This window comes from Sipha flava, unplaced genomic scaffold (genome assembly GCF_003268045.1).
Source record: "Sipha flava isolate LNK unplaced genomic scaffold, YSA_version1 2_pilon_pilon, whole genome shotgun sequence".
Classification (NCBI taxonomy): Eukaryota; Metazoa; Arthropoda; class Insecta; order Hemiptera; family Aphididae; genus Sipha; species Sipha flava.
This window is the reverse complement of record NW_020272972.1, coordinates 2,708,865-2,733,565: the sequence shown is the minus strand read 5'-3', so window position 1 is coordinate 2,733,565 and position 24,701 is coordinate 2,708,865. Positions and strand designations below refer to the sequence as shown.

Sequence of the window (24,701 nt, the reverse complement as noted above, 5' to 3'; positions counted from 1 at the left end):
ACGGTTTACAGTATCCTTCGGTAGCTCAGTTGGTAGAGCGGTGGACTGTAGTGGCTGAAACGATCTCAGATATCCATAGGTCGCTGGTTCAAATCCGGCCCGAAGGAGAATACAACATTTTTTTTTCTCTCGCGATTTAAAATTTATTCCGATCCTATTGCACGTCGATGTTTTTTTTTTCCCCCTACAAGATAAACACAAAACGTATTCGGCCGCTAACGTCCCCGCCGCAATAGTGAATCGCCTGATGTCCAATATACTCGCCGTGTGTACACTATACACTCATGTTTTTAAAAATAAACCCTATCAGATTTCATTATGTTCATGTCCACAGTGCACATATAATTTTATCAGTAGGTCTTGTGTTTAAGTGCTCTAAACATTTTTAAAAAAATGCCATGGCAAAAAATGCATTTATCACCTAAAACCGTAAAAAATCCCACTTCAAATAATTATTTTAAACATAAGTTTACATTAAATAATTTTATTCTTTTTATTCTTGTATTAATAAAATAAATAAACATAAATTTTCAAAAAAATAAAAAAAATATGTTTGTTTAACTTGTGAAATCATAAAAATATATAAAAAATTATATGTAAAATATAAAAAAATGTGTAAACAATTTAATTTAATAAATTTTATCTACAACATTTATAGACTCAGTTAATGCTAATTAATCAATTAATTAATTAATGTTTATACTATTTTTATATCTATAGGTCAAAAATATCTTTAAAAATTAAAAATAATACATTAACAACTTCAAAAGTGCCCCAATATAAATACACTAAAAATGTAAAAAACGCCTCAAAAGAAATGTGTTGTTGCAACATGGAGTACTTGAAACACGTTTGTAGCTTGAGAAACATCGTGTAAGACATTCCAAAAAAAGATGCAAATGCATTGATATCCGAGTCCTAGTTATCAGTCTGGCGAATGTGTCGTATTTATAAAAATATTGACATAGGTAGTACATCATTAACTCTTCCCATCTTAACCTTGCATGATTTATGCGTGATAACGTGATGCGATTTATTCTAATTTCTATTTAAAAATATGTATATTTTCTTAGCGATCGAACACAGTAACACAGTACAATGCCAGCAACGATTTTTCTTTGACACATAATTTCATCGATGAGTTTTGCTTCTCATAGAAAATACGTCACATCACCCTTATAAAAAGTCTTAAATACTTGACTACTGGCACTAAGTGTTGCAGCGATGCGATAATAGTAAATATTCTGATTTAACCCACGTCCTACATCCACTGTTCAATTAACATATATAGCTTTAGCATCGTTATATGTAAATCTATCGCATCATGAAATGATATATATATGTATAATATTATGAATCACAATTAAGCCGAAGACTTATCACGTACACTTGAGAACGGTACATATAAACCGACTTGTCTACTTTTTGACTATAACCCTTTATCGGCGACACTCTAGTGAAATGCCAACAGATCGATGTCATCCGCGCCCGAGTGCATTGCGATTGAAGTATTCATTTATATATACTTATACACATAGGTGTTACACATTCCATATACACAATCACGAATATACAATTGTGGACAGAGTTATATAAACGCGGTAAAGAAAATGTTTATGCTAACCCTTAAAACCCCTGCATTTATTCTCCCCGCCGTCGTAACTACTTAAAGCGTTAATAAATAAAATGTATTACATTTCGCAATAAATTTCGTAATTTATATTAATCGTTCTCGTGCATATTATTTATAACGTCGCGATGTGTATACCTATATATTATATAATCTAAGTCTAGGGTGTATTATTTTTGCATTGAGAATTTCATGTTTCTCTAAAACTGAAGTAAACGTGCTCACGTGTAGTACATAAGAAAAAAAAAATTAAAAAGTACAATTTATTCTTTTATAAACATCACTTTAATGCGTACAACTCACATAAACTTATGCACATTTGTACGATTTGTTATAACTAAAATACCATCACACAGTTCGATGTAGTTTTTCATTCTTTTTATATCTTCATTGAATGTAAACGAAACGCTGCGCTTTATTTTTTATATGGCAATGTAAAGAAACCAAATATTAATATTAAACTTTTTTTTACAGTTAAACACACAGTTATATTTTTGATCTCGGGGACGCGTGTTATACATTTTATTTTCAAAATCAATTTTAGTTTCGTTGTATAAAATTGGTTTCACTGAAGAGGAACGATACAGTCATGCCATTATTATATCCAAACAGAAAATCCATATTATGTTGTAATAAAATTGATTTTCTGCGAGTCAAGTTTTAAACGACGTATGCTTATAATAACTACGGTTTTAACGTGTTCAAATCTTTTTTTCCATGACAATGGACCTCGAAAAAGGTTATCTCTTGTCGTACTATTCGACGTCCCGTAAATAGACGATCGATAAAATACGTATTACCCGTAGTTACGCGTCGTATATTAGGTCAGAGGTTATAATACGGCGCGGGAAGTACATACACGAAAATATACACACGTATACACGAACAAAAATAAACCGCGAACCGCCCCGTGCCGTTGCAGTTAATTTATTGAAAAAACAATTCCTATATAATTTCCAGCGTACATTTATTTCGGATTTTGTGCAATTGCACACGGTATTATGTGTACGCGTTAACGTAATCGCATCATGTGAATACTGTACGTGTAACGGTCAACATTGTTCGTGTTTCATTATTATTGTATCTGAAGTCCATATTTAACATAAATATAACAAGTCAATTGGCGAGGCGATTGTATTGTAGTAGATAAACAAATGTTTTTTATTTTTTTTTTTTTTGTAATCACATTGATCCGGTTTAAAATCCAAGTGTGAATGATTGTAACACGCGAGCTTTTATATTATTATCGCATATTACCGTGGTAGCAGATCGTGCGTAATCGTTTCCAACACTTTTTAGGCAGATCCAAAACTCGGCACGATTCGAACGTTCAAACTACATGTGTGCACATTATTAATTAATAACTGGGACTCGGGTGCTTATGAAAATGCAATTTTTTTTTTTCTTTTGATCCGATTCAATGCGCACCAGGATACGAATTTAATTCATGTTCTAATGAATAATACGAGTTTCTTTACATAATTGAAAGCAATGTACTGGGTAACTTTTCGATCGAAACCGACAATCATAAAGGAACGTTGGTTGTATGTAATTTCATTGCATTTTTAAATTCGATAAAATACTCGAGTTTAGATAATTTAGTCGTTAAAATTGCCAATATTATGATTCCAATAATTATTTTTATTCCATATGTATCCCTTAGCAGAATTCCGATGACGGATTCGTGTTGAAAGCAAACGTAGTAAAAATGCATAATAATTAACAGATTTCATTTTTCCGTGTCCGTCTAGAAAATATTCGTTTGATGTTTGAGTACATATTATCTATTATGTATATAATACGATCACGTGTGATGTAGGTATTCGTATTGTGGATTTATTCGATAGAAAATGAAGGTAGTGTATTCTGCGTTCAAAACACATATTTTAAGTCTACCGATATTTAATCATAATTGACAATTTTACCTGAGAAACACTTTTGGTAGGTACACTTTTTTTTCTAGTAAAGAGATTTGTCGCGTGACCATTACTGTTTTCTAATGTTAATAATTTTTTGTGATTGCACAACCCCGGAGCATCGGATTATTATTATTGCAGTTGGCACTTGAAACGCATAACGCAATGAAAACAAAACAATACATTAGTAAATGTGAACTCGATTGCCACTGGAGCGCGTTGAAATGTCTGATGCGATTGATTTTATTCGTTTCTGGTTTGAATGAACATCGCGACCGCTGCTGCACTGTACCGTCATGTTATTTGATCGCGGTATAAAACTCGTACGGCGGCGGCGCGGGGTAGAATTTGCTTCTCCCTCCATCCCATTCCTACGGCGAAACTCTATTTCCCTTTCTTTGTGTATATATGTTCGCACATTTTTGCCCTTTTTTATCCTATCGCGCATAAGCAAAACGTCTTGTAAGTATATTTATATTCCGTTTGAAAATCCTGGAGAGATTTAAGTGGTGGGCACGACTTTTGTAGAGAACCTCCGCACGTACGTGTGTTACAACGTGTACAATAAATAACCATATTTGCGACGAGGGGAGGGCCGCAGAGATCGCAGCTTGCGACATGACACGTACGCTTGCATTACGACCGATCGATGAAACGTAACAGGTCGGTCGGTTAGCGACGTGTGAAAGTCGCGACGGACCAGTTTAACATAAGTTCATTCGCGTCCGTCTCCCAACCCGCCTTCGGTAGCTCAGTTGGTAGAGCGGTGGACTGTAGTGGCCGAAACGTTCACAGATATCCATAGGTCGCTGGTTCAAATCCGGCCCGAAGGAGCGAACATTTTTTTTTTCGGAATTTTTTCAATTTTTTTTTTTTTTTTTAATCCTATTGAGCGGATCGATCGGTTTCGGCAGAAACAAAACAATAATTATACATTCGGCCGCTATGTCGCGGTATCTCACCGGAAACTTTTTCATCCCGATCAGGTGGAACGTGCAAATTATTTCAACATCAATGATCACCGCGATAGTGAACGACGAGTTCCGTGTCGTACGATTTTTGACGTAACATTTTCCACGCAGCGCGATAACTTTTCGTAATATCTAAGACGTAAGATTTTTACTAACATATTTTTTTATGATACCGGATCGATTAATTCTGCGACTCGGAGATTACAGATTTATTATTATTAGTTATTGTCAGGACTATCACTAACGACTGATGTCCCTTTGGAGGGTTTTCATGGGGACGAGGGCTAGAAGATAACATTATGTTATTTGATCTTAATACGTACATATATACAATATAGTATGTACAATATTAGTACATAAGATAGCTAGTGCAATTTCGAAGGCGTTCTAGGAAATACAACGAAACGTTTTACTGTTTTTTTTTTTTTTTGTTTATCCTCCCGACTACCCGTCATAACAATACACTTATAGATGCTGTTGTGATCGGAGAGGAATATATTAGTTAGGAGTGGATGAACTATTAAATTATACTATATTTTAAAATCAGTGGTAGGAGTAAAACACCACGTGAATCACAACATTTGTTACATTTATTATAATATAAAATATATAAAATAAAATAATATATAATACCTATTTATATATTAAATTTGTTACCAATATTTTTTATACATTTTCAAGTAGGTATCTAAGGACAATTAAATAATAATGAAATTCATGTAGGTACAAAGTAACCTGTATAATATTATGTATGTATTATTTAGTAAGCATGTATGCGATTAAGAGGTTTTAGCGCATTTAACGAAAACATATTGATATTAATCAAACCGATTTGGAATTACTTTTGAGTAAATGTGTCTCATTAGTCCTTGTCCCTGCGTGACTCACATTAGTATTGAATTAATGTTCTGCATTTATGATTACCTAACTAAATAATGCGTTTTACAGAAGTACTTTAGTAAAGGTTTACTTCTAGTTATTTATTGTTATTAAAATGTATTTTCTTCATATTTTATCTGCATATCAAATAAGCTTACATCAATTTATATTGCAATAATTTTCAACCAACAACGTATACTAGTAAAAATAATTTTTATTTTTTAATAAAATAGAAATAATTATAATTATTGTAAGTGGATAAAAAAAAAAAAAAATGACCGAACAGCCGTATTAAGACACATAAAATTCACATTAAATTAACAACCTTCGATAGCTCAGTTGGTAGAGCGGTGGACTGTAGTGTATATAATTTCATAGATATCCATAGGTCGCTGGTTCAAATCCGGCTCGAAGGAATAATACACTTTTGTTTTATTATTTTTTTTTTTTACATTTTTATTAAAGTAATATTTTGATTTTACCATAATTGTGCCCAAAACCAAATGTATCTATGTTTTTACCACACATACACCCAATACGATAATTTTCCCGCGCTTACGATATACTACGCGTTGATACGCAACCATGTTGATGGGCATGTCAATCGATAAGGAGTAGAGGATCCGTTTTTCGTATTCTTCGGTTCACCTATACGTCCGTCGTGAGAGATTCGATTTTAAAAACCACGAAGTCTTACCGGACGCAATGTACCGTATATTTTCTGATAACTCTCATTAGGTAAATGATCGTTTTCATAAATTATACGGATACACGGATGACATAAATTTTTATTTATTTTTTTTTCGACCGATTTTAATGAAATTATTTACGGTACGGAGCGATGTATTCGACGCAGGTATTCTACACCAACGTGAACGTCTGGTGTTTTATCGTGATCGCAGTAGCTCGTGCGAAAAAAATGTAATCCATGATCATTCAAACACGCCGTAATATAATCCCTCGAATGCGTCTGTAAAGGGTTTAAATATATTTATTTACGCGTGTGCCTCTTAGCGCGTATCAGTTATATCGTTGCACACCGTGTTGCACGAATTTCTCGTTAAAAACAAATATACCAACAGATCTACGTAGTCTTGCCCTACAACATTCTACGAGAATTCGGTAACCCATATTTATTGATTCCAGACTTATGAGCCGTGACAACAGCATTTTTGTAAAGACATTAACTGATATGATGGCTCTCGATCTATCGATTTCAAAAGTGCTAATCAAAATTATACTTGAACGTTTATATAAAACCTCCCACCACCAATAACCAGAGGGAAAGATTATAAAATGTGACATGTCTTATATAACCTAACCAATTCGTCATATAGATTTTGTCCGTATTTTAATTTTTGTTCGACTTATGAAAATTTGTTTTCAATTATTACCTTTGAATGTTTATTATTATTTTTAATATTCAAAACGATTTTTAAGCAAAAATTAATAGCGAAAATGGTTATACCTTAGAGCATGGTTAATATTTCTATCTATAATATTCTATAATAGGTAAAAATGTGTGTAATTTTAATTACAATAAAACTGTATTACTAAAATGGTAATAGGTAAATGTTAAAACATAACAAATTTATGCGTATACACACTTAAATGTGTAGCTGCAGAGTGTTGTACAAAGATAACAATTGCCATCTCATGCTTAAAAAGCACAGTTTATTTATCGTGTACTTGCAGTTCGTGTTAAACAAATGAGAAAAAATCGATTTATCACTGAACTCCGTGAGAAGCGAATTATTAATAGAATTGTCTAAAACAACACGATCTAGGACAAATGGACGTAGCCGTTTGGACGTGGGGACAAATGGACGTCAAAAAAAATATATCTATAAATCAGTAAATAAAATAATTAAGTTATTTATATTTATTATAATATGTAAATTTTAATGTCGAAAATATTCATTCAAAAAAAATTCACCATCGCGATTTGAATTAATTAATGACATCTTACTTGTACACTTGAATGCAATTTCTACACGACTAACACGGTTATAGATGTGTATTGTCGTGTCTCGTGTATCACCGTGTTTCGATAAAGTATGATAATTATTACAAGTTGTAAAAACCAATAAATTATATACTTAAATTATATAGGTACAATGGATGGGCGTCTTACAAATAATTTATGAAGCCAACACAACAGTAGGACCGCAGTGATATGCGCGTGCGCGTGGCATCTTATCATTAATTTTTGGCGCAGATATTAATTAATTGATTATTGAACAAGATATCGATTAACTATAAAGTATAAGTGTCCGTTCAGTTTCTAAATGCATTATTAAAATAATATAATTAATTATATTGTATTTGCTACGTAAAAATGATGATCAATAACAATGTTTCGTAAATTCAGAATTAGTGATGCTTAAATACAATTTTTAGCCGAAAAACAGATTGATATTTGATAAGCATGCGCGCATGCGCAAATGTCACCGGTCCTACAGTTATGTTGACTTCAACTCATAATATAGGTGTGATATGCGATAACTCTATCCATTGTATATAATCTAAGGTTATATATATATATATATATATATTGATATAAAAGTTACCTATTGCCAAAACGATAAAATTCGATAAAGTTTAATAATATGATACGATAACATTAGTTATATTATGAACATAAAATATCAATGGTTGTATAACTTATAAATATGTATATAAATATATATATTTTTTTTTTTTTTTGACGTCCATTTGTCCCCACGTCCAAACGGCCACGTCCAAACGGCTACGTCCATTTGTCCCTATTCGAAAACAACACGACCAATGTAATTCGCGTGTGTACAAATGCTATTATCTTTTTTTCACTAAAAATGCTTTAATGCTTTATTCTTTCGTAAAAGTTATTTTCCTTTTTAATCTCTTATCGTCATACGCGTTTATACGTTACCGATTCCCTTTTTCGGGGAAAAAAAAGATCTAAACTTTTTATTATTTATTACTGACACGCGTTATTTATTTACTTCTAGCTTATCGCCAAACTATCCGTAAAGTATCTTTTATACGATTATTCGTAATACTCGCATTGAATTTATTGTTTTCGAACAAAACGCGGTTTGCTATTTCCATCAAAATTCAAAAACCGATATCATACGGACGATTCTTTTAACCGGCCATAAAGTATAGGTGGTGGCGCCAAACGATGAGTCCAGGGACCCGGGCCAATGCCAGTGTTTCCATGGTTATAAAAGTATTATTTCAGATTACAATAGACTTGTATTGTTGTATACAACTGTACAAACGTACTTAGATTATAATATGCAGTGATAAATTCTACAAGATTTATACGCGTCTCGATGACGGTAAGTAACGTAGAAAAAAAAACATTGTTATTACGATGGTTACGGGGCAAATTTCTAACAATACATATATTGCGGGCAACTCCGTTACTAAATAAAAAATATTATCAGCAGTTTGATTTTTAAATGATTTTCTAAAACTTAAACCAAATTGGCACACTGCTAAACAATCTACAGATCTTATTTTGTGTTGTCATTCGATAGTGTTTTTATCAGAATAATTATGCCGTTGATCCGCGGCGCAATAATTAAACCGTACAAATATATTAGATTTTAGTTTTCACGGGAATGGAACAACTCCTACGGGAAATTTATAGAAATGTCATAACAAATCATTTTAAACCGAAAAATTCTAGAGAAATAATTTTTATTTCTTGCTACGTGCAAACATTTGAATTTTAAAAATGCTGTATCTGGTACATATAATGTGTGTGGCGTATCATTTTCTTTCGCGATGAGGTCATCGACGAAAACGTCTTAATCCGTGTCATTATAATCTTATATCAAATTATAATAATTGTATATAATCATATACAAACCTGGATATTTTACCCGAACACAATGATTTCTTTGATCAATGCATATAACTTTTGTACGTTTACATTTTCTTTGGCAACGGTTTATTTTTCTCCGCAGAAAACGAACGTTTTGTGCCACCGCCCTTAAAAGCATACATAACGTGGAATCTCCACCAGTTTATTATGTTTATTATATTGTCGTCAAATCACTGTACGTGCACACGCACACATACACACATGGGGGGTATCCGCTTGGTATAATAATGTATACCGAGCACGTGGTGTACAAACTACTATATGCGACGGGAGTATACACTGTTACGACGGCAAAACTTCTATTTGCGAACATTTAAAAGCAAATCCCTTCTAAGTTACGATACTTTTATGCACGTTTCATCGTTTCCAGTTCTTCCGAGTCTTACGGGCACACGTCCAACGGTTTGTCGTATAGCTCTTGCTGTTGACGATTTATTATGTTTCTTATTCAACCGATAATTACTAACCGTGATCAATGCAGCGCTTCAGTATAACGAGCACCAACTATGATTATTCGTTAACAATGAAAATGGATTCAGTTATACCTCAATGGCGTATTCAAAATTGTTGATTAATTTAATAACAAAGCAGGCAACGCAAAAGTAACATCATGTAAACCACAAGGTGAACACTCGTCACCATTATCATTAAACATTTTTATTAATATAACGTATGTCGAAGATTATTTCGCTTTGTAGAATACTTGAATTTGCAGACGATGCAAACAATATTCACAAAATCAAAAATTTCAGAAAACAGTATTGTACTACTAAATGCAATACAAAAACTGGTCGATTGGTATAAAACGGTTGAACTTTCTATAAATTTTAATGAATTTAAAATAATGACATTTTTTAGAACACAAAATAAAATTACTTAATCCATAACAAATGCTTGCCTTGAGTAAATTAGGTCAAATATTTAGAACTTATCTTAGTGTTAATCATTTTTAATGCATTTTTTGCAAAGTACAATGTATTTTGGGTCTTATTCGTCAAAATGCGTCAGACTTTCACCATGCCAATTGCTTCTTAACTTTATATGCCTCATTAGTACGTTCGATTTTAGAATATAGATTCGTTACATCAGTATAAGGTCCCCTAATACTAAAAAAGTCATTCTGAGAATTGAACGGGTTCAAAAATATTTCCTTTCATTCGTTTTAACAATTTCTCGCCCTCAAAATTTTACATTAGCATTGAAATATTTGAACTTATCCAACTGTGAAATTAAATTGAAAATTCTAGACAAACAATTTTACAATTTGGTTCTTTGTAAGATCGATGCTATTCATCTACTTAATTGGGAATTATATTCCATACACGTAAGATTGGTTCCTAAACTAAACAGGTTTTCGACGCCAGCACTCGTAAAACGAACTATTTATGTAACGACTAATGTCCATGGAATTAAGTATATAATTAATTTATTTACACTAGTCTCCTAGATTTTTAGTTCAATTGAAGCTCTGTGCTATACAATGTGTTTTGTTTTAATTTGATAATTCGAATATATATTTACTGTCAATTTTCTCTTCTTTAAACGTAGAATATCATTAAAAATGGTTACTTATAATATTTCAATTGTTTAAAATTTAAATTAACCTTTGCATCTTTGTAAAATCGTAAAAGTAAAAAAAAAAAAATGGATAGAGTAAAATAAACGTGTAGGTACCGCACATATTCTGGAAAACGGATATTTTGATGTAGTGTTGCGATTAAACCGTTAAACCGTAAAAATCCGTAGGCCACTGATTCAAATCCAGCCCGGAGGGAAGAGAAACATTATTTTCTCGCGTACTTTTTATTATTATCATTTGATTTGGTCGGGATTTCATCGTTTCGCGCGCGCGGGAAGAGGGAAACCGCTGCATTATGATTATATTATTGATATTCGTTTCGGTTGCCGTCGCAGTTTTCAAGCGATCGGCTCGCGAAACGTTTCGGGTAGTAGTATTATAAAATTGATTGTTGCAAATAGTAAGCGTATAATATTCATAATATGTACCGCAGTAAAAGTTTCTAAGGAGATTCCTTAACTTTTCGTTTGTTATCGTAACCGGATCGAGAGTGACATTTTGAATTTATAATGCCTATTATATTATTGAATTTTATTCTTTTAACTCGTATTTTTCATTCCGTTTACGAGCTTACATATACGCATAGGTATACACATGTTCTGCGCCCAATATCATTATTTGAACCACCGATCACGTGGCCGTGTATACTCTCATTTGGAATCCCAACACCTCGAAGTGTACACGGATTCAATGGGGCTATTAAATGGGATTTAGCGCGGATTTAAAATTAGCGTCCCTCGAGTGCTTAAACGAAACTATGTCGTAAGTTACGTACAGCCCATATAATAAATATTAAATAATATACTTTACGCATTATACCTACAACCGATCCCGAGTGGAATTTTGCCTCCGTTAAGTTATTTTAGACTTTAAATACCGTATCATCGTTATCACATCACGGGCTGTAAAAGGTGATTTTTAAAGTATGCTCAACCTCTATTTCATGCTAAAATTATGTTAATATTTTTGTAATTTCTGATTTATGGAAAATATATGTGTCCTTCAAGACCACACTTTCCAAAAAGTTTAAGGGCGTAGATATCTTGTGGCAACATCAAAATTTATTTTCCAAACGGGAACACCATTTTTTATGCAAATAACTGTTGAGTGTATTTTTATGAAAATTTTTAACGTTTGTACCAATTAGTTATTCAAATTCAAATTTAAATTTAAATATTCCCAGTATGAAAACTGGGAATAGTTAGAGTGTTGATATTTTTGCCGTAAGGAATGCGAAAACAATAGAACCTACCTATGACCGATATTTATTTTTAAATATTTATTACACAAGATATCTATATCGTTTTACGTACCTGTATAAATTCAATAAATTTTACGTTTGTATATGAAACCGAAAAACAAGATGTTTTAAAGATATGTCCGCCATGGTAACGGCGTGGTCGAAATGTGTGTCAACGCCATGCAATTTTGCAGCTTAATAGATTAACAGATCGTTGTGTGATAATGCGATATTATGAGTATAACCACTAAACGATTAGCACAGGTGTTAACCCTAAAGGCTGAGTGTAGTGAAGTAAATTATTAGGGTGGTCCTTATTTTTTAAACTTAATTTTATTCAGTCCGTATCAACTAGATTTGTTTAGTCACACGAGAAAATCATTTGGGTAAAGTTTAGAAGACATAACTCTACCCTTGCTGGTACCGACTTAAAATTGAAAAATGGCAGAAAAGGATAATAAATTGTTTTAAAAATGTATGTAAAAAAACTATTGCAATTAGCGTAAAAATGTGTAGAAATGTAATTAAAGAGCTCAATAATATATTTAAAAAAATATTAAAATGATGGTTTTCTTTTTAGTTGACAAAATCGAATTTTTGAGTTAATTATAATCAGGTAAATTATAATTAGGTAAATACATAACAAACAAATGTTGTTATTTCGATCACAATTCTTCACTATTCTTAAACCATAGTAAGAACAATATAAAAAAATCATACTTTTACATTTCAAATAAAAATTATTCAACATCAAAAGGTACTAATTTATGTAAAAAATAAAAAAAAAAAATAGATAGAGATTAACAATTGGTTGAATTATAAAATATTAATATATCCATATTGAATAATAAATACGCTCAATAATTTAGATCCAATATTAAAAAATACTATTTTCTTAAATCTTAAATATACGTCAAATTCAATAAATATTTATTAATTAACTTAATTAACTTAATCTGCTTAATAATGATATTTATACATATATGATTTATAAGGCTTACATATAGTTTTGTGATTGTAATTAGGATATTGTTTACCATAATCCTATACTGTCTAGAAAACTTTAGACAAATTAATATTATTTTAAATATTTAATGAAAAAAAAAAATGTATTTATTTGTAACAACAACTGTTTTTGTTCTTAATTTTTGTTAATTTTACAATTAAATTCTTCCATCAGTTTAACATGGCGTTTGGCGGTATCGTTAACGACTTTTAAGGATCAAATTATTTCCTTTCTTTTTTTTATAATCTTCATTTTCATCCCAGTATATTGGATCCAATGATAAAAAATTAGTATGAATATCAAATCTATCAAACAGGTTTATTGATTTATATGTATATATTTGAATGGATGTGTATGTTGTTTGTAGTAGTAAAATTAAATTTCAAAACTATACATAGAAGAAAACTTTATCCATGCAAATAATAGTTGTATTAATTTCTCGTCGCCACAGTAAACTGCTGCGATGAACATCGTTCGCATTGAACAGGATAAGATAAATATTCTAAAATGAATAAAATATTTACGATTAAAGATATAACAAAAAAATGATGATAATAATAACTATGATGATTTCGTCATTGTACTATAGTCTATTCAGAATAAGAGCGCCCAGTCACTTGAACGAAAACTGGTTCTTACTGCGTATGTATCCTTTCCACCAGGAACGTTGTAGTATGCCGATGCGTTACGACGCTGTTATACGTAGTGAACTGTATTACCACACTTTTCTCCTAACGCCACGCTATATTTCTACTTTGAATAACAAGTTTTTTTTTTTTTTTTTTTTTTAATAATAATCTGTACTATCTGACTATAATAACAAGTTGTGTTTTCCATATCGAAACATTTCGTTTCTTAACCATGTTCAGTTTTACTTATAATATAATGTACAATATATTCCAAAAAATATATATATATTTTTTTTTTTTTCATTTGTTAGGGTATCATACTTACGGGTTTGTATTTTTGTGTGTGCGCATGCGTAGCGCCATCCCAAAGGAATAATGGTGCTGTACGGATTTAATTATTGCACGTTTTCTTTTTATCGCCTCGCATATTGCATCCCCGCCCACGAATTTATTATACGCGTATAACTCTTGTTTCATTTTATTTCGCGGAACGATTTCGTACGTTACATTACCTATGTCATGCTGTCATGTGTCGAAACCGTTAAAACATCGTAATGACCGCGCGTGGTGTGCACGCATTACGATACGTAATAATATCGTAGCAGGTTGTTAGGTTCTCCGGAAAGGGTCTGTCGGTTTTTCGTATTATAATTTTTACGTTTGTTTTTTAATACTTTGTCGCGGACAGTTTGTTTGCCGTCGAGATTCGCGTACGCGTGCGCGCAACGCAACAGTCGAACACGCGCGTAAAATCCGTACAGACCACGGACACCGTCTGCGTTCGGGGTTCCGGGGGAAAAAAATGGGTTTTTCTCCTCGTCTTATTATTACGGGTAAAGGGTGGAAAATATTTTTCATCGTTTTCGAACCGAGCGCCCTTCGACGGTCCGCACCGCGATACGCAACGAAACGATTTCGCATATTTCGCTTCGCAACACCGGGTCGGTCCAATACCGAAATGTTCGGTTACAACCGAATCGGCATTACTTCCCCCCCCCCCCCCCCCCCCCCCCCCCCCCGTTTGTACATAACACGAACACGTACCCGGTGCAAAGCGATTTTTCCTCGTCCCATTTCCATACGGATTCGGTATAGCAATACACACATGTATACGAACCGCACGCGCACATTGCTTAGGTGTTCGACCTACGCACGCGTTCGAATCAAACTTCGGATCGTAAACCGATTCGGTACGGATTACGTTTTGATCGTTCCGACAGCACGGATTGTGTACAATGCGACACGATGTAGGCTATACTGCAGTGCGATGTTCTCGTTTTCTCGCCGCGCGATCCGCAAGTGTTGCGTATGACGTATGTTCACGAGTCCGGATAAAAAAATGAAAACAAAAAAACGTCATCCGTCGTACACTTACGCGTGCGCGAGTACATCGCGATCTGTGTAAACTTAACGCACTGCATTAGATGTGCCGGTACGTAGGGCGTAACGCTTTTATTTTTTTACGTGCAATATATTCTTGTGCCCGTTCGGAGATGCGTCGAGGTAGATTGGTTTGAAAATGTAAACGTTTCTAAACGTGATATGGCATTGTAAAAATGTTTTATTAAATCGCTCGAGTGTACGACGGTACAACGTCTCGTGGCTGTTTTTGTACGTAACTATAAATGTGTGACAATTATTCAGAGCATGCACACATACACACACGTGGTGTTCTGGAGTGTTTATACACAATTACAAACCATTTATATATGAATAATTTTTGTCTGTAAACCGTTAAGCGCGCACGAACCGTATATGTGCACCACGTAAAAATTACGGGAAATCGACTCATCTGTCAAACTGTACTCGATGCACGGTCCTCAATTTTTGTCGTCTTCAATCGTGTTCGAAAATCTCGTACATATCGTCCACAACGCACGTTTGATTACCGACAAATTATACCTAAACCCAATAACGCCTAACTATTATAATCGTATAACTACTTGTATGTTACGGTAGGAGTGCGAATACTGTGCTTAGGTGGTACGGTATATGTAAATTTTCAGTACCGATTTACGATAGTATCAACCGTTAACAGTGTGGAACAGAAAATTCAAAGTTCAACGGCAACAGAAAAATTGACATTTTTAACAAATTGTCATCCTTCAATCGTTACGCACAAAGCAAAAAGAAATAAATGAAACACTTTGAGTGTTGTCGAATGCTCGTATAATATGAATAAATAGTTTTTTTTTTTTTTTTTTAATTTAAAAGTGATATCGTCTTTTTTGACATAGTATAATTCGCGACAGTTACAAAAATACAAATATTCAAATGAAATCGTTTGATCTTCTTTATAAAAGATTCGTGTTAGCGTGCATTTCATTAATTTCTCCAAGGATATATATGTATATACATGTATTTAATACAAAATAAATACAAAAATACGAATTACATTCGGCGTGAGCGTAGACGATGTATCTTATACGATGTCAACCAACGGCCACGGGTATTCAAATGAAATGTTTTTAATTCAGCTCGTTTTATTATATCAGCGATAGGGAGACGAGGTGTGTATTCGTCTGAAAATGAAATTTTGTCGACCAAAACTTGTTATTGTAGACGATTTGTTATTGAGGTTGACACATTAACATATACCAGTCTGTAAAATAAAATGTACGAGAGATTTACATTTATTTAGTTGCATACGAAAAACATAGACTTGAAGATGTTTTTCATAAGACGTTAACGAGAATTTTTACTGCAATTTATTTTTGTCGGTTTTCTTCGTTTTATTTATTTGTTTATTTTTCTCCCCCATTCCCGTTGTTTTAGTTTCCCCGAGACCGAGTATGCGGAGTCCGTTTGCTGCCGCAGTCATAGTACATTATTAATTAACGTTGCACTGGTTTTAAACAGAGTAAAAAATAATAAAATCGTTTTTAAAAACTACATTACTTGCATTGTGTAACCTTTTGTCTAATAATAGTATTTTCTTTTCGTAATGTCGTTTTAAAATTATACGTACCTAAAGCACGCAATATCACGCAGTTAGAATAATGTATATACACAATTCGATATACATTTTATATTGATCAGAGAGTATTCATTTCGATTGCTATGTATTTGATTCGTGTCGATTTGTTTACAATTTTCGAATAATATTTATTGTTCTTAATCTTACCGGTAATATTTCTATTAAGCCAAACGGTATACGTAATTATTTAGTTAGATTTAGTTGAAAGTACTTGCGTGCATATTGACTACGAGACGTTTTTATTACCGAACGTTACGGTCGAAAACACGTTGAACATTCTAAATTACGATTTTCGGTGTTTCGAATACGTCTTATTCGACTGAACGTGTATTCAACTACTTTTGGCGGTATCTATATTTGTAGTTCAAAACGCTTCAATCATTTATGTATATCTAATTATGATATGTACTAGTTTAACGGTTTTGAGTTGTGTACTTGTTATATTATATTTACATGCACATTGATGTTAAATACATTTGAAAATCATAATCAACAATCGTAAATTCTATAAATTCTAAGTGCTTTCTTATTCAGAAATCAAAATTTTCAATGGAGATTTTTTTTTTCAAACCTGTGTTTGATGAATTCTGAAAAAAGTGATGATAATTGCGAAAATTCAAACGTATCATCGTACATAGTACACGATAAAAATATTTTGGTATATGTAATTCTTCCGCGAGTATTGATGTCCGCTTATAATTTAGAGAAAACGTTCCCGTTCTGATGAATAATGATATTTTTATGAATACAAATCGGTACACGGTATTTTTAACGCGTCTTGTCTGCATACAGGTATGGCATCACATGTGCCACGGTCACAAACCGAAAATACAGGAACAGTGCAACACTCAACCGTGCTACTCGGAATGGGCGACCGGTGAATGGTCCAAAGTGAGTATCGAAGAACATTGTTACGCCGTCGTTAGCCGCGGCTCTGCTGACGACGAAAACAACCGTTAAAACGTATAAATAATGTTAATTTGTTGCACAGTGTTCGGCGACGTGCGGCGATGGACTGCAGATCAGGAACATCACGTGCCGATCGAAACAGAAGTACTTGACTTGCGATCCGATGACGGAGCCCAGACGGACGAAGACTTGTTCGGCGAACGTCCCGTGCTTCCGTAAGTGCAAGCCCCGCAGTCAAATGGTCCACGAGTCGTACGGGAGTGACGCGTTGCAGGGGGGGGGTATGGACACCGGTGACACATCGACACTCGTCGAAACTGGATAGGTTCAAAAATACTCGTTGCGTCCCGTCGCCTTCTCATCCGTACTCGTGTAGCAAACGGACTAGGGCCGGCGTTACCTTTTCCTGAGGCCCCGGGCAAAACTTACGTTTTTCAATGACAATTTTAAGCGTGAGGCTCTGAAAAAATTTCGCGTTTTATCCTCCCCCTAACGCCGGCCCCGGAGCAGACTTCACGGACGCTTCCCGTGCGGTGAACTCGTGGAGGGCGCATCGGCCGGACGTGCGTGCGTATTTCCCGCACCGGTAAACGTCACTTACGTCGCGCGTGTTGCCCTGACGGGTCGAAAGAGGTTCGTGAAACGGGTCCGTGGGCGATTAGTGACGATAAATTTAAACATTGTCGTTTACGATATCCGCGCGCATCGACATCGGGTTCGTTCCGAAGTTCACCGTTACGTTAATCGGAACCGGGGGGCGGAGGGTGCGCACCAGTTGCTACGTGATAAACATAAAATTATATTATTCGATTTTTCGTAATTCTATAACACTTCAGTCATTGGACGTAATGAACTTCAAAAAAAAAAAAAATCGAAAACCCATTACGTTGTATTACACAACCCTATTTTTAGGGATTTTGGGGGCATACGCCTCCTTCGGCCCCCACACTTTTGGATCCGATCAGAAATGTTGAAGCCGTGTAAGCGAAAAGCGTTCGGTCTTCGGCCAAAGACTTTTTTTTGCGGCCGTGCGCACTTAACCTGAAACATTTCTAAAACGTGCGATGCTCCCTATATACACCGCACGGTAGAGCTTTAGACCCGCTGCTATCTGCGCGTGACGACTGGCATACATCCGTATGAAATAATATCGCGAGTGCACGAAAAATGTCGCGTGAAGGACGACACGTACTGTACCCGTTAGCCGTTGACGAGCCGGCATTTTCATCCCCCGTCGCGGACTTCTGACAAGCGACGCTCTCGGTCGAAGTGGGCCGAAGATAAATGGTGCTGAGCTTCCCGCGCGAGATAAATTCGTCCGTCGGTTGTCGTCGCACTAAGCGCGTGTGCGAGCGAGTGCGTTTTCGCGCGCGCGTATGTGCGATATGAGACAGACGTTCCCTTCAGGAAAGAGCAGGTCATTCCATTTAGCTGCGACGTCACCGCGAGCGCGCACGAACCACGCGCGTATCTTAAAAATGGAAAATTCAATGCGTTGTCGTCGATCTCGATTATTCGTGAGAAAAATCTCGCCGAGGGACCCAAACGAATTGAACGGATGAACGGGATATCGTGTGTGCACCGTCACCGTCGTCGTATAAACGACCGCGCCCGCCCAAGACCACCGCCAACGCGAATAAATATAATCGTAAAACGCACAAAAATCGGTTTAAGTCTATTTTATTTTCGATTACATAACCGACGACGACGGTTCGGCAGTAAAACGGCGGGTTTAAATTACATTTTTCAGACCGCAGCTGTCGACGGTCGATACAACGATAAACGTACACTTGCTGTGCACACGCATAAACCCTTTGCCGCCCTCGGGCTATTACTACGGTTTTCCTTAAAAAATTATAAGTATTACATGCGCGCACCAGCGTTCGCTTAACCCCTCTAGCTGGTCATCATGACGGTCGTGAAATTCGCTCGAAGGCTAATCGAATCATTTCGATTTATATTAAAGACATTTTCGCCGTATCGTTTTTACCGAGGCCATTTCATTCATTTGCAATAAAAATAACACTCTTTCGCGTATAAAATCTTCGTCCCGGTCGATCACACCGGAGATAACTTTATTTTATTTTTGATTATTTACAGGATGTTTCTGAAATTAAATCATTAGTATTGTGTACTCGATGAAGTGGTCAAATGAAGATTTATTGACATTTTTTTCCATCTTCAAAATCATTGTTTATTCAAATTAATTTTAAAATATTTTTAAATTGTTACATTATGTATATAAAAATAAACACTCCAATTACATTGTTTATAAAATTCTTATACGAATCGAGACGTCACACCGTTTTGTCATGAGTTTTTTCACGCTCGAGTCGCCGACTAAAAAAATTAAGAATGAAATAATTACAAAACGATCGTATTTTTGCCATACGATAATCAATAGTCTAATCTTATAATGATATAGTATGGTAACTTTTATATAAAATTTCATTATTTAGAGATAAAAAATTAGCTATTTATGTACATAGTATTAAATTAATTAGTAAAAAACCAAGAAAATTGAATTTTGTTATTCCTGCACATTTTTAATACATATTTAATTATATAATAGCTATATAATACGAGTATATGAATTTGTTAATTAAATTTTTGTATCCTTACAAATAACAGTGGGAAAGGGAGGTATTATAATTTTATGAGAGATACTGTGCTAAACCCTTCTTCCCACTCGGAGGCGGTTTATAAGCTCTTTATACCAGGGAAGTGCCCTCGTAGAAAGATTTTGAGATGGGTGGGCGAGTGGGTCAGTAACTCAATGCTCAGTTGTTACATAGCTACATAATTAACGTTTTAACGTTAAAGCACTTACAATGTAAATAGAGCCTAGCTAGGGAAATTTTTTTCAGTGTTTTTCGGTGGCTAAAATTAATCAGCCCCATTAAGATGTAAATGTTGAAACCGCCTCCGTCGTCAATTTGAATTTCTTTAGTACGTCTTAATAAGAGCTCATATTTTTTCGTCGACAAAAGTTACAAAATCAAAAACCATAAATTGTTTTCCGCTTATCGATAAACGGTTATTATGTTATAATTGTACAAGACGAACAAACAGAAAAATATTGATTGCATTGCGGAACGTCGTTACACTCACCGAAACAACGGTCCGAAAAGATAATATTTTCGGTGCCTCGTAACGCATAACGCATCAAAGTATCGTGTTTTCACTTGTGTGATAATGGTCTACGCACTTATATTTGTCACTTAACGTCGTGTTTGTTTTTGCTGTGGGTGTTGCAGCGATGGCGGACAACTTCGAGGCGGAATCGAATTTCCCTGAACCGTCCAAGTCTACGAGTTTTTCGCAGGCCCGCGCTCAGCGGTTGGTTGGCCAACAAAAGACGTCGCCGCACACACTGTAAACATGCTTGGCATTCACATTATTTAACTGTTGCCCGCGCGCGTCAACGGCTTATCTAACCGAAATGCGTTTAGGTTCGTCTCGGACAACTGGAGCCCGTGCAGCGTGACGTGCGGCGAAGGGATCAGGACGAGAAAAGTGTACTGCAAGGCCCATTTGGATTACACGCAGATCATGACGAAGTTGACGGACGACGCGTGCGTCGGTCCGAAACCGCCCGAGGTCGAAAAATGCTTCCCCATGCCGTGCACGATAAACAAAATGTAAAGGCGTTTTTTAATTTTTTTTTTTTTTTTTACTCTCGTTCCTTTCTTCCCACGCGCCAACATGTCTCACGGTTTTGATCGCGGTCCTAGGTTTGATCAAAACGAGCGGTCCATCAGAGACGGGTACGCAGACGCGAGCTCCGAAGATTTCAATCCGCCGAAAGTGGCTCCCGGTTCGTTTGGTAAAACATACTCTTGGAAAAGAGAAGGCTTTACGCATTGCAGTGCTTCTTGTCTTGGAGGTTAGATTTGTATTGGCTGGATCATAATATACGGTTAAAAAAAAAAAAAAAAAGTACATCGACGAATTCGTTTTTATACAAATGAATCGTAAGAAAAACGTGTTTCGCGCAATCAAATCGTAATAAGAATAATCACGTTACGGTTTCTATTAATTAAATAATCATCGTATTATGTTTGTGTGTTCCTAGTAAAACGCCGTGCTTCAGCTATTCGTCAACGTAAAACGCGGTTGTGATTTTAAATATGTTTTTGCGGAGGCTTTCGCATGGAAAATCGTTACCGATAAATAAATCACATGGTTGACAAAACTATTTAGTAAATTTATTGTGTTTTTAACTTCATTAGAAAAAATTTCTTTAAACAAAAAATACATACATTGATAGTTTTAATCGAATTGAAGAGATTCTGAAATATGGTAATATTATAGTGTGTTAGAAGCCGTTGGGGGATACCATAATATTTAAGTGTTCAACCGACAAATTGTATGCTCATTTAATTTTCATACGAAAAGCCTATGTAAAAAACATGTACTGTGCATTAGAATTTTTGCCGTAGGTTAGAGCTGATACATTTATTTTGTTGAGAGTAAAATTTTGCAGTATAAAATTTATAACAATAACTAGTTGAAATAGCTTCACCCGGGTGTAAAATACTTGTGTATAACTTCCTCTAAATATTTAATATAATAAATGCTTTAAAATTGGTCCACGTTGTATACATTTCAATAGCTTTAAACATTCCCTGATCAACGCTAATATTTTCTGCAACCGATGGCAACCCTATACAAATAAAAAAAAAATATTTGAAATTTCCTTTGGCCAAAAATAAATTCCTGGGTGAGCATATTTTTAAAAATCAAAGAATAGAAATATATATTGCCTATTTGTATACCGCTTTTTATATTTTAAAATTTAAACGATGGCTATTCTATTCAGCTTCGCTATATTATTAAGATGCATTTAATGAAATAAAATGAAAATATGAATTCCACAAAGTTATTGGTAACAATCAAAAAATTTAATTGCACAATAACAACATTGTCAATATAAGCTAAATTAGATATTAAAATAAATTATAAGAAAATAATTAAATTATAATATATTATTTTTTATTTATGTTTAATCGTCAAGCTTAATAGTTTACTAAAAGCTCAAATAAAATAATAAATAAATAATAATAATGCAAGAATAAAAATGTAAATTAATAATCGTCTTATTTTCTCTATAACATCACTATATTTCTGTCCCACGCGTTGAGTTCAGTTTCCTTTTTGCCATTTTGTTTTTAATTGATATAATCAAAAATAATTATAAAGATCCAGAGGTTAGTTTAGCCCAGAGGCTCTCGAATCATTATGATCTCAAGCGCGAGCAATGGGTATTTAAAAAAGTTATCATGTAGGATATTGAAAAAATAAACGGAGAAAAAAGCGCCAATGCAAACGTTCTGAAAAAAGTACTTTCACATTTTTACAGTTTGACGGACGGATAGATTAGATTAGTGGTTCTCGACCTGGGGGGCGCGCCCTTCCAGGGAGGCATGCCAAAATGTTAGGAGGGGCGTGAAAAAATGTTGAAAAAAAAAAAAGCACGAGAATCGAAAACGTCGCCGTTTTCCACGCCGTCAGTTGCCGCTGTGTTTGTCGTGGCAGTTGTCGATTATTTTTTTTTTTTTTAGTTTACATATAAATATCATGCACACGTCAGAGTCTTGTAGTAGCGAGGGGACGGGGCGTGAACTCGTTTGAAACGGGGCGCGGATCTCAAAAGGTCGAGAACCCATGGATTAGACGGTTTGAAAACGATTACGAACAGGTACGATACGTGTACGTATAACAGGTTAGGTTAGGGCTTTGAAAAGTTTTTTTTTTTTTTTTTGTAAATCATTACGTAACACGTGTCGCACGCCGTAGCGGATACGCCGTCGTGGCTTGGTCGGGATAGTTGCGAACGGGTTTTTATTGTTATTCGCGTGCAAGAACGAATACGTTCTGTCGGACGCGGACGGTCGGTGACCAAACGTGTGTGTGTGTGTGTGTGTTCTCGGTTGGCGCGCAGGTGTCCAAGAGTCGCTGGTGCTGTGCGTCCGCGAGGAGGACAAGAAGATCGTGTCGCCGTACCTGTGCGCCCGCGACGACCAGCCGGAGGTGCTGACGCAGACGTGCAACGATCAGCCGTGCCCGCCCCGGTGGAACGCCAGCGAGTTCCAGCCGTGCTCGCAGAGCTGCGGCATCGGGCTGCAGATGCGCGAGGTGAACTGCATACACGAGGTGACCGAGGGCAACACGGCGATCGTGCCCAACAACATGTGCCCGCAGCCGCCGCCCACGGACCGCAAGCAGTGCAACATGATCGACTGCCCCGCGGAATGGCGCACGTCCGAATGGTCCAAGGTGCGCGACCGGTCATCTCTTTCCCCCGGGGGCCGCGCCGCCCCCGTGGTTCGTTGTTCCCCGTGCGCGCACCCGTTCCCCTTACCGTTTCGCCTTGAACCCGCCGGCCGACCGATTTTCTAACGTTACAGTGCGTCTTGTTAATCTTTCGGTTTCGACCGTATCTCTAGATTTTATCGCTTCGTTTCCGAGCAACAACGCGATCCGGAACACGAGGAAATAGAAGTTTTGCATTTACGAAGCATCCTCGTCGTCAACGACACGCGCACGTTTCGGGGCTACGCCTCTCCGTGTGTAAACAGCCGCCGTAGTTACCTTTATCCTTTGGATACAATGCAACCGTACCCGATGCGTAGACCTGTACGCTACACCCCGTTCGAGCGGCTGCCCTTACTCGGGTCCGTTTTCTTTTCGGCGCATCACGTGCCCGCGCCGCCCTCGTATCATCAGTGCCGCGATGGCACCGTCCCCACGGCTACCCTCTGCGGCATCCCTTTCGCCATTATTCTCCTGCGTCTAATATGGGTCGACATATTTTCGTCCGAGCTTTTGTTCTCGAAAGTCCTCGGTTTCCTGTCTGTCCTGTTAATCATTATCCAGCCCTCACACCCGTACGTCAAAGCTATCATTATTACACCTGCATACGGTCCGAGTTTTGTTCTTCTCGACAACATCTTAGGGCCGACGGATTTCGACACGGTGTAGTAGGTTTTCTGACCCTTGTACTGTGTACAATGCTTCTCCGAAACGATATCAATACGTGCACGACTTTAGGCACCTCACGCGTTTGTTGAGTTATTAAAAACGATATT

At 35.7% G+C, this 24,701-nt stretch overlaps 1 protein-coding gene and 3 non-coding genes across 9 annotated transcripts in view; all 4 read left to right on the top strand.

Annotated features, from left to right (window-relative positions):
- Positions 1 to 24,701, top strand: part of LOC112686141 (ADAMTS-like protein 1) — a 206,022-nt gene that overhangs the window by 167,554 nt on the left and 13,767 nt on the right. For 5 of the 6 annotated variants that reach the window (XM_025558315.1, XM_025558311.1, XM_025558309.1 and 2 more), the window contains 6 exons: positions 17,494 to 17,592; positions 17,693 to 17,825; positions 20,868 to 20,985; positions 21,063 to 21,251; positions 21,345 to 21,496; positions 23,555 to 23,889. In XM_025558315.1, the coding sequence (XP_025414100.1) occupies positions 17,494 to 17,592; positions 17,693 to 17,825; positions 20,868 to 20,985; positions 21,063 to 21,251; positions 21,345 to 21,496; positions 23,555 to 23,889 (1,026 nt within the window). The remainder of the gene's footprint in view (positions 1 to 17,493; positions 17,593 to 17,692; positions 17,826 to 20,867; positions 20,986 to 21,062; positions 21,252 to 21,344; positions 21,497 to 23,554; positions 23,890 to 24,701) is intronic. The other variant, XM_025558312.1, reaches the window with a different exon arrangement.
- Positions 15 to 107, top strand: Trnay-gua. Its single transcript has 2 exons — positions 15 to 51; positions 72 to 107. It is a non-coding gene; the product is annotated as a tRNA-Tyr (tRNA).
- Trnay-gua lies at positions 4,287 to 4,379 on the top strand. Its single transcript has 2 exons — positions 4,287 to 4,323; positions 4,344 to 4,379. It is a non-coding gene; the product is annotated as a tRNA-Tyr (tRNA).
- On the top strand, positions 5,721 to 5,812 carry Trnay-gua. Its single transcript is given in 2 exon segments — positions 5,721 to 5,757; positions 5,777 to 5,812. It is a non-coding gene; the product is annotated as a tRNA-Tyr (tRNA).